Below are 10,733 nucleotides of genomic sequence, written 5' to 3'. Positions count from 1 at the left end.
AATTTGCACTTGTAGGCAACTGGAAATACTTACCATACATTTATTAGAAAACCCAGTCTAATGCAGGCTGGGCTTTGCAGTCTGCCAAGCTTCTTTAGTACCTTTGCAAAGCTTCTTTAGTACGTTTCAGGTCTCTAAAAACTTGTTTATCTGATGGATCTGAAAAGGTTAAGTCATATGAGAATGTCTTTGTATCAAGACACCTCTCTGCCATTCTTCCAATACACAGGAAGCTCTGAATCGTATCTCTGTCACCATCTCATTAAGTGGGGAAAAAAACCCTCTGAAGCTTTGCGATTTTTGTTTTTCCCCTAATCTTTATTCATGTTCTTGTTTTTCATTTTCTCCTGTACGAAGGAAAACTTAGTTTGTCTTGGTTAACTGGAGAAATTACAGCTGACTTCATTAACATACAGTAGAGTTATTTCATTAAGATCGTAATGAAATTGAATTTTGTGATGATCAAGATTAAGACAGATGGGAATAAATTTGTAGCAGAGAATATATCTCATTTGATATACTTGTTCATTAGTTTACTAAGACTGAAAGGATGATTGTTCTTGATCAAACTTGCTTTCTGTCAGTCGCATCCTCTTGAATTTGTCAAGGATGGCCTTTACCACCTGACCATAAATCACTTCCCTTGATGCTAATTTGCGTATATCATGGAAGCATGACTTAAGTTACTGTTCTCGCCTTAGGATTTATCGAGGAGCTTTATGGATCCTTGGAGAGTATTGCAGCACAAAGGAAGATATCCAAAGTGTGATGACAGAAGTTCGCAGATCACTTGGAGAGGTGTGTTTACTTTGTTGGGCTAGCTCTTCGTGGTTTTACTTGCTATTATGCCGTGTGTTTTCTAAGAAAAAGGTATTTAAAAAAAAATCAGGTAAGATGCAACAGGGTTTTGAGCACTTATTGTTTGTAATGGCATATGCACAAGAAATCTAAGGTAAAAACTAGTTAGGTTTTTGTGTTCTTAATAGTTTTTTCTAAGTAGTACACCTGAAGCTAGCATATACTAACAATAAGTGATATCTGTTAAGAGGGGAGATGAGAAATTCCTTGTTTCCAAAAATTTTGGCAGTTTTAAGATACAATTTAATTATATCCACTAACGAAAGGAGAGTGCTTTAAGTCTGCATTGTTCTGAGAGGGATCTAAGACAATCTGTGCAATGTGAGCTTTATTGTATGGGTAGGAGGATTCTGTATATCTTTCAACGTCTGCCTAGCTCCTCAAATTCTCTCAAAACTGTTGCACTGTAAGTGACCTTTTATTTATAAAAACCTTAACAGTGCAGATAATTTTTCTTAAAACCTTCTGCAGAACAAAACCATCTTTTTAATATTAATTGTAACAGTTGTTTCCTGTTTGTTTCTAGATTCCAATAGTAGAATCTGAAATCAAGAAAGAAACTGGTGAGCTAAAACCTGAAGAAGAGGTGTCTGTGGGTCCAGCCCAAAAATTGGTGACCGAGATGGGCACTTATGCAACACAGAGCGCTCTCAGTAGTTCCCGACCTGCCAAAAAGGAAGAAGACAGGTATTTAAGATTGCATACTAGGCCAGGAGTGACTTGGTTAATTTTTTTTTTTTTTTAAAGTGGTATTCTCTCTTACGCCGAGTTTAGTGGTTCAGGTAATTTCCTGTTTTAAGGTATTATCCCAAGTAGGTGGTATCTGATAGGAAGTTGCCTGATTGCTTAGGGTTTGTAATCAAAGCTTACTGCATATCAAAAAGGACATTATTAATTACGGTATCCTGATATTCTAGTTGATTCTTTATAATTAATGCATAAAGTCCCGTCACAATTTTAATTGGATACAGAGATGTTGCCTTTAGATTAAAACTTTTTTTTTCTTAATATCACCTTGCACTATTTAATATTTTCTGTAGTTTATTTCATTGGTAGCTAGAACAGTTACTGCATTATTTAATTACTGCAGATGGGCTACTTCATCTTGACTAGTCATTATCATCTCAGAGCCACAATGACATTATCCATTACGCTTTTCACTTCACTCTCTATTCTGTGTGGAAACGGCTGTGTGACTTGTGAATATCTCTATATCTGGAAAATTACTTCTAGAGTAAAAAAACCCACAAACTTAGGAGACTTTTCAAGCTTCTTTTGTTTGTACAGTATTGATGTTAAGGTATGAAGATAAGTAGGCTAAAGTGTGTCATCCAAAACTAGTTTTCTTATTATCATTTGTCTTTGCAGACCTCCGTTACGAGGATTCCTGCTTGATGGTGATTTCTTTGTTGCAGCTTCTCTTGCTACAACTTTAACTAAGATTGCTTTACGATACGTGTCACTAGTTCAGGAAAAGAAGAAACAAAACGTAAGTCTTCTATTGTGTTTTTGCTGTAGTTGCAAAGAAGAGCTGGTTGTTGTCTCTTCTTTTAAATGGATGCAAAATGGTTCAAGTCCAAAGTGAAGTGCCAGTTACATGATTGGATAATAATGATAATTTGGGTCACAAAGAGGGCCTACTGCTTTGCAGTCACTTTAAACAGTCTCTAAATCATGCTGCTTGGTTTTTAGATAATAAGTACTAAAAAAAAAATAAGTAATCAAATCATAAAATCTCTGAATAGATTAATGTCTGCCTTTTTGTGAATAAGTCAATGTCATGGTTTAACCCCAGCCAGTAGTTAGGACCACGCAGCCTCTTGCTCGCCCCTCCCTTCCCCCGCCCACCCCGAAGGGTAGGGAGAAGAGGGGAAAGGGGGGAAAAAAAACCTTTGTGGGTGGAGATAAAGACAGTTTAATAGAACCGTAACAGAAAATGAAAATAACAATAATAATAATGGTAAAAGAATATACAAGACACAAGTCAGTCTCACCACCCAGTAAATTGGTTGCCCAGCCTGACCCAAGCAGAGATTGTGGATTCCACACTCCCTGGCCAACCCCCATTTATATACAGAGCGTGACGTCTATAGTGTGGAATATTCCATTGGCCTTTCTGTTCTGTCTATGCTCCTTCTCAGCTTCTATGGGAAGCCGGAAGAAGTCCTCGACTAGTACAAACATCACTTCGCAACAACAAAACCAATATGAGTTATTGACATTCCTTGCATACCGAATCTGAAAACACAGGAACCACTAGAAAGATAATTAACTCTATCTCAGCTGAAACCGGGACAGTCAGAAATAAACATTTCTGTAAAATGCAATAACCTCCTTCCATTCTCTTTCCTTTGTCATTCTCAGTCCTTTATTGCTGAAGCTATGCTGCTGATGGCCACTATTCTCCATTTGGGAAAGTCATCTCTTCCCAAGAAGCCGATTACAGATGATGATGTGGATCGTATTTCCTTGTGTCTGAAAGTTTTGTCAGAATGTTCTCCTCTCATGAATGATATTTTCAACAAAGAGTGCAGGCAGTCCCTCTCTCATATGCTGTCAGCCAAGCTAGAAGAGGAGAAACTTTCCCAGAAGGTAAGCTATTTTAAATGTGTAACCATAAACACTTGGAATTTCTTGCGGATGTTCACATCTAAGCAGGTGCCAGAAATGTCGCTGTCTGACTGTGTGTAAGTCAGCCATTATTTGACTGTGTTTCTGCACTAAGGAATGAAATTCATCATGAATTCTTGAATATTTCTCTTCCTGCAGAAAGAATCTGAGAAGAGGAATGTTACGGTTCAGCCAGATGATCCCATTTCCTTCATGCAGCTTACTGCTAAAAATGAAATGAGCTCAAAAGAAGACCAGTTTCAGCTTAGCCTGCTTGCAGCAATGGGAAACACACAGAGGAAAGAGGCTGCTGATCCTCTTGCGTCCAAACTTAATAAGGTAATGCGAAAGCCAGTGTTTTAATTATATACGCTTTGTGCTGCTTGTTTTTTTTTAAAGCCCTTGTACTTAAAGTTGTTACCCTCTTCACGTGAGAGGGAAAGAACAAGGAGACTTGGAGAGTGCTGAGCTGGTAGGATGTGGAGAAGAAATTAAGATTGTTTGTTGGTGTGAAGAGCCCAGTAAGGTTCACAGGGAAGAGAGCAGGGATGTCACAAGTGATTAAGAACCCCTTTCTTTGGCTGCCATAACCTATTGCCAAGTGCACCACATCCTTGTTTCACTCTTTGTACCTTTTCTGCTGCTGGTTACCAGGGCCTGCAGAGAAGGTCCAAAGAGAAGTTGTCTCTTGATTTGTTCGTTAGTTATGGATAAAAAAACAGGTGTTTTATTCGTTAAAAGTCTGGATGAGTTCTTTTTACCGTTTGAAGTTACTTTCTCATTTCAAGTCAGCATTTCTTTGTCCTGCTGATCTTTTTAAGAATACAGTCCATATTTTGGGAACTTAGATGAATTCCGTTCAGAATAGATTTCACCTGCAAAGGTTTTATAATCGTAGTGTGTACGCAAAAGGACATGTGAGGGAAGGATGCAGTAAAATTGATTTGTATGAATGATACGGACAGTCATTGTTTGTGTAGCTATAAATTGATGACTTTTTTTTCTTTCACAGGTTACTCAACTGACGGGTTTCTCAGACCCTGTCTATGCAGAAGCGTATGTCCATGTCAATCAGTATGACATTGTGCTGGATGTGCTTGTGGTCAACCAGACCAGTGATACTCTGCAGAACTGCACACTAGAACTAGCCACGCTAGGTAAGGAGTACTGGTGGAAGCAACGCAACTGTTGAGCAGCAGTGAGGTGCTGGGCGTTGGTACCTGGTTGTAAGGAGTTTCTGAAATGCTTCTAAATACTTAGATTTATGCCAGCTAGTTGTCATTTTGAAAGGATGTTTCTTAATGCTTTTAAAAATATATTTTTCGTCCAAAAGGTGGAAGACTTGTATCCACTGGCACTAGCAACACTATCTGATGTTATAAACAGGTTATAGACTATCTGATGTTATATATATCAGATCTTGAACTTTTCATGCTTTTTTCTCTAGAAAAATAGCATTCCATTTCCCCTTCTCCCCTTTTCCTGAAATACAGACGGTTGGTTTTTTATATACTTATTCCCCATTGTGCTGTTACCATAGAGCGAGAGGACAAAATCCAAATTGGTATGGAGCAAATGTCAGGCAACGGAAAGCCGTCTGCCCTAGGTGGTTCTTGCACTCAGCCTGAAGTACTTAAATACTGCATTTACTCAACTGAAACCATTCCTGTACCAACAGCTGTACCACAGACTTGCTTGAACAATACTGAGACTTCATTAACTACTTGTAGGTGAGGGACTGGAACAGATAATCCAAGAACAGTAGCCAGTTTCCTTTTGGTTATGTTCTGTTTTGGCAGTCAAGAGTTGAAATATGTTTACAAGATACTAAGAGAATGCATGTTACATACTTTTAATTGATGTAAATATGACTGGAGGTGTATAACCTTCCTCCTGATCTTTTGTAAATCATTTGATCGGACAAATAAGGGAGATAACTAAAATGAATATATTACTCAAAAAGTTGTAATTTTCTATCTATCAGCTCAGTAAAGTGGAAATCTGTATTTCCCAGTTGGTGTCTTCAGATACGTTGCAAAAGCTGACTTGATGCATCACTCGTGCGTGCAGAGCTGATGCTGTTCCTGCTGTGTTCTCAAACTGCACAGTTTGATGGAACTAAGGAGTCTTACAATTGCTTGCTAAAGGATTAGGAAAAATACATCTCTTACTGTTTCCTGGGAGCAATTATATTCAAAATCAAGGTGATACTTTGTCCTGTTTATAAATAGCTTAGTGCATGTAATATTGGACATTGGACTTTGGATTTGAGACTGTAGGATTAGGCATTATGATGTTAACAGCGATTAAAACATATGGTAGAATTAACCATTTCCTGATAGTTAAAAATTTAATACAAGATTTAATCTGAAGCCCATTTAAGTCAGTATTTACGTTTGTTTTCATTGGGGTTTGGGTGAACACGCTAATATTTTAACTGAAATCTCCAATGTAATGTAAATTCTTTTGTCTTGCAGGTAGCAAACTGTAAAACAAACAAACAAAAGTCCAAATCAACAAACCCTTTTATGGCAGTATTTAGTGCAACTTTGTAGACATTGGAATTGAATGACAAGAAAATTTAAAAAATTTTCCAAAAGCTAAACTCATTGTGTATGGTTAATGTTTCTTGATTCCCATCTCCCAATTTCTTTACACAGGTGACTTGAAACTTGTGGAAAAACCATCTCCTCTGACACTTGCTCCACATGATTTTGCAAACATTAAGGCTAATGTCAAAGTCGCCTCAACAGAAAATGGAATAATTTTTGGTAATATCGGTAAGTAAACAAATTCAATGTGCAACATTAACATTAATGTGTAGCATTTCTTAACTGCCTAATGAGCTCAAAAATAATTAAAACACTTCATACTGGAAGAGGAAATTAAATGGTCTGCAACGTATGAATATTTTGTAGTGATTTAAAAAAAAATACATTGCTTTTACTTAAAATTATAGTAGAACATGCTACGTTGAGAATGATTGTAAGCATGATACTTGAACCCAAGTCTCTGGATTTGGAATGAGCTGGGCAGCTTTGCCTGAAAGACCAATACACTTAAAGTTCTGTCGCAATGGGGTAAAGCACTTGAAGAGGACAGAGGTCAGCAATGAGATTGAGCAAGTGTTGACTGTTGTTAACTGGCAGGTGGTCACTGAGCACTCTTCTTTAGTGCAAATTCACTTTTTTTAACCATTAAGGTGGTTTGTGTTTTTTATTGCAGTGTATGACGTCTCTGGAGCAGCCAGTGACAGAAACTGTGTGGTTCTCAGTGATATTCACATTGACATCATGGATTACATCCAGCCTGCTTCTTGTACAGATGCGGAGTTCAGACAGATGTGGGCAGAATTTGAGTGGGAAAACAAAGTTAGTTTTATTTTTTGTATGCTGTTTGGAATTTCTTTGATGAGCTATAATTCTGTTTCTTGTTTCTACATCAGCTCTTTGCATCAACATTATCTCTTGTGGTACAAACCTCGTTCAACGTCTGTGTTGGATGTTGGCCTCGAGTAACTCATTCTCTTATTGTTATCTTATCTGTTTCACAAGCTTGGTGATGCAATAACTATTTTTTTCTTACAAAAGACCTATGTGTGTTGAGCCTTACCTCCTGTAGAGAAGGTGTCCAAATTGCTTGGTGATTGCTGTGTATTTTGGCTCAAAGGTGAGAGATGGCAACAAGTATGAATTAATGCTGAGACTGCAGAACTAGTCATACTGCTTAGCCTCTCCAGTTCTGGATTATGTTGTCTGTCTTTTTTTTTTTTTTTTAATTATTATTATAGAATGGTTTGGGTTGTAAGGGACCTTTTAAAGATTATTTAGGCCAACCTCCTTGCCATGGGCAGGGACGTCTTTCACTTCGTTACCTTGCAATACAGCTGTTGCCTACAGAGTGGTTGTGGATGACCACAAAATAATAGGTACACTTAACATTAGAGGGTGCCCAAACTGTTAGTTACAGCCTGTTAAAAAAGCATTTAAGGGAGATAATCTCATGCAACAGAGCAACATAATTTAAGAACAGAGTAGAAACATAAACAGAATGGGAGATCTTGTACACAAACTGTAGCTTTGTTCGCTACATGTATTTACGTGTGTTCGCTTGAGAGTGGATTTAAGTTCTCTCAGGGAACTTGTAAACAACAGATTTTAATCTGGAATATGTGAAGCCTTAGCAATTTTTAAACTATTCCTAAAAGCAGCAGTCGTCTTTGTAGAGTTCTGAAAAAGAGATGGTTTCAGAAATGCCCGAGATGCTAAGTAAAGTAATTGCCTTCTTTTTTGCCTTCTTGAAGGTTACAGTGAATACCAATATCATTGATCTAAATGAATACTTACAGCACATACTGAAGTCAACCAATATGAAATGCCTGACTCCAGAGAAGGTGAGCTATTTGCTTGAAGACTTTTAGACACCCTTTTTAGTTTGCATGCTTTGTTTAATTTGTTTAGCATTTGTTACAAATATTATGAAAGACACTTGTTTACAATACGAAATAGTACATATACTTCAAAATTTTAAATGAGTGCTCTGAACTGAATAAAAAGCAAGTTAATGTTATCAAAATTCTCATATCGCTTAATCACTTCAGCTGTTTCTCCGCCAGCTAGAAAAATGAAAACATCTGTTTTAATTTGTAGTAGCTAGGGTGTAGTATAGATCTGATGGAACCATCTATTTTTATACAGAGGTGTTTTTTTTGGTAGCTCCAAGTTCCATCATTCTCTGTCAAAATTTACCTTTCTTTTGCCAATTTAGCCTTTTTGTGAAGCAATATATATATATATATAGAATAGCTATTTGCTTTTAAGATAAAATATATAATAGCTATTAGCTAATATATATGTAGTAGCCAAAATAGGTGTAGCAGCTATTGCTACTATTTAGCTTCTTTACCATTTTGCTGTTCATAAAATCGGATCAAAAAATGCCATCCTGCCTTGTTTTGCTGAATATTGTAGTCTGCATATCTTTCAATATTAATTTTAGAAAAAGGCCACCACTGTTTCCTACTGCACGATTCTCACATTTTAAAAAATGTTGTATGCAAAGACAGAAGTTTAAATGTTAAATACTAATATTTGCCTAGCTATACTTAGGATGAATTAAAATGTATTTAAGGCATTTTGGCATTTCTAAAGAGTTCAGATGTGGTTTTTGTAGGCACTTTCCGGTTATTGTGGCTTTATGGCGGCCAATCTTTATGCGCGTTCCATATTTGGAGAAGATGCACTTGCAAATGTCAGCATTGAAAAGCCAATTCATCTTGGACCAGAGGCGCCTGTCACTGGTCACATACGAATCCGTGCAAAGAGTCAGGTAATGTGGCTTCTATTTAAAGCACTGTTTCTCCTTGTCATTTTTAAGAAAAATGTACTGAGCACTCTAAAAAAACTTGCAAATTTTTGGTTGTTAGTGATTTTCTAGTATTAGGTAAACGGGAAAATTTTTAGGGAAGATGAATTTAGAAACTTCAGCCTTAGGTTTTTAAAACTATCTTAGACACACGTTATGAGGAAAAAAAGGCTTTTTAGTTAGGTGTAATCATACCTTAAGACCACATTGTACATGTTCTCTCCCAGTGCATTATCATAAAATAGGCCTTTGGGCCACGATTTTCTTATTTTATCCGTAGTGCTGCAAATAAGATAGCATACTTGATTTGCTTTTAAATAAAGAGCAAATGCTCCCCAAGGTTCCATGATTTGTTTGCTGTTGAATTATACATTTCAATTTCATGTAATAAGAAAATGTTATGCATGTAATTGCTATTTACTGGTTCTTTTTAAAAACAACAAATCCCAAAGTCTTTCAGTAGAATCATTTTCTAAAGTACATCTATGAGTCTGCTTTGGATTTTAGAAATTCTACCTCCTGACTAAAAAATGTACAGAAATTGGAACTGTTTAACAACAGACCAGCTAGTGTACCAATAATAGTATTTTAAAGAGCATGTAGTAAAGGACTGCCTGAGAATTTTCACATTCATCACATACAACAATTTAGTTTGTGATGTCATTGTAAAGATTTCAGAGTGGTTTTATGTTTCTGATATATTTATAGTGGCAGTTTTACATAAGACTGCATTCAATTATATGTGCCAACTTAGTTTCATCTTGAGATCATTCTGTTGTTGATTGGATGGATTTACTTGTGCAGTTTCTCTTGAGATTTCTTCAGTTTCTTGCAATATTAATATGGTTCTGTGATGAAATTATTTTTTGTAACTTCAGTGCATTGAGTGCTAGTATCAGCGCTGAGACTTTCAACAGCTGAATTTCAGTAACTGGACTGACAGTTGTAATTTCTTCAGTGGCAGCATACTTTGAACTGGTGGGAGGTCAAAAGGTTTACATTTTTTTTTCATTTTTCTGCCTGTTGTATTGATAACACATTTAGCAGTTGCTAGCTCAAATTCAAATTTGATTATTTCAATAATATTTGTAAATCTAGCCTTTACCTGGTGTTAAGAAGGTGTGCACTATAATGTATGTAACTAAGTGAGCAGTTAGAAATAATTGAATTTCCATGGCACTAACTAACAGATTTCTGTATATGGAACTTCCATTTTAATATAGATAAAGTTATTTTGAAGTATCTGTGTCATGAATGTCTCCTTTCTTTTCCTTACAGGGAATGGCCCTGAGTCTTGGAGATAAGATCAACCTGTCTCAGAAGAAAACAAGTTTATAAATTTTACCTAATGTCTTTTCAGGTCTTTTACAATTTAACCTTAGGTATGTGGCTTTTGGGATCCAGAACATCTTATATTCTTCAGTGTTCTGTAATTGTAGAAGCCAAGCTTTTGAGCTGAAAGCATTCCAGCAGATAATTTATAGGTTCTCCATGATTGATACTGAGCAAAATTTTAAGTCTCCAGGTTTTTTTCTTTGTCCTGGAAGTCATGTTTTCTTTGTCTCTAATATATACTGATGCTCATAGTACAATAAACAAATTATGCCAGTACTGTTTTGTCTGTAAATTACAAACTCTGTATTATTTGGTCAGTGGGAGTGTGTAATAGCTGAAATGTTTACAACAATGGTTAGGCCTGAATGCTGTGAATATGTGGTCATGACTCTTAAAATACTCTGGTATACCTAAGAGAATATATATATTGACAACTAAATCAAAGGCAGTGTGTTCTAGAGGGTTTAGTAATGTAATCACTTGGCACAGACAAGCTTGTAATACCGAAAAAGAGGTTGTCAAAAATCAGCTCTTTCCAGCAAGTAGTAGAACCTTAAACTTTGTTT

General features: G+C 36.4%; 1 protein-coding gene across 1 annotated transcript in view; it reads left to right on the top strand.

The window, feature by feature from the left end:
• COPB1 (coatomer protein complex, subunit beta 1) overlaps window positions 1–10,441 on the top strand; it is a 17,485-nt gene extending 7,044 nt beyond the window's left edge. Inside the window, exons 11-21 of the mRNA XM_009890960.1 lie at window positions 702–798; window positions 1,385–1,545; window positions 2,227–2,347; window positions 3,223–3,450; window positions 3,628–3,807; window positions 4,481–4,625; window positions 6,129–6,248; window positions 6,694–6,839; window positions 7,772–7,861; window positions 8,641–8,796; window positions 10,111–10,441. Coding sequence (XP_009889262.1) covers window positions 702–798; window positions 1,385–1,545; window positions 2,227–2,347; window positions 3,223–3,450; window positions 3,628–3,807; window positions 4,481–4,625; window positions 6,129–6,248; window positions 6,694–6,839; window positions 7,772–7,861; window positions 8,641–8,796; window positions 10,111–10,170 — 1,504 coding nt within the window. The 3' untranslated portion in view covers window positions 10,171–10,441. The remainder of the gene's footprint in view (window positions 1–701; window positions 799–1,384; window positions 1,546–2,226; window positions 2,348–3,222; window positions 3,451–3,627; window positions 3,808–4,480; window positions 4,626–6,128; window positions 6,249–6,693; window positions 6,840–7,771; window positions 7,862–8,640; window positions 8,797–10,110) is intronic.
• The last annotated feature ends 292 nt before the right edge of the window (window positions 10,442–10,733 follow it).

Source organism: Charadrius vociferus, unplaced genomic scaffold, assembly GCF_000708025.1.
Source record: "Charadrius vociferus isolate BGI_N301 unplaced genomic scaffold, ASM70802v2 scaffold248, whole genome shotgun sequence".
Lineage (NCBI taxonomy): Eukaryota > Metazoa > Chordata > Aves > Charadriiformes > Charadriidae > Charadrius > Charadrius vociferus.
This window is presented reverse-complemented; position numbering and strand designations above follow the sequence as displayed.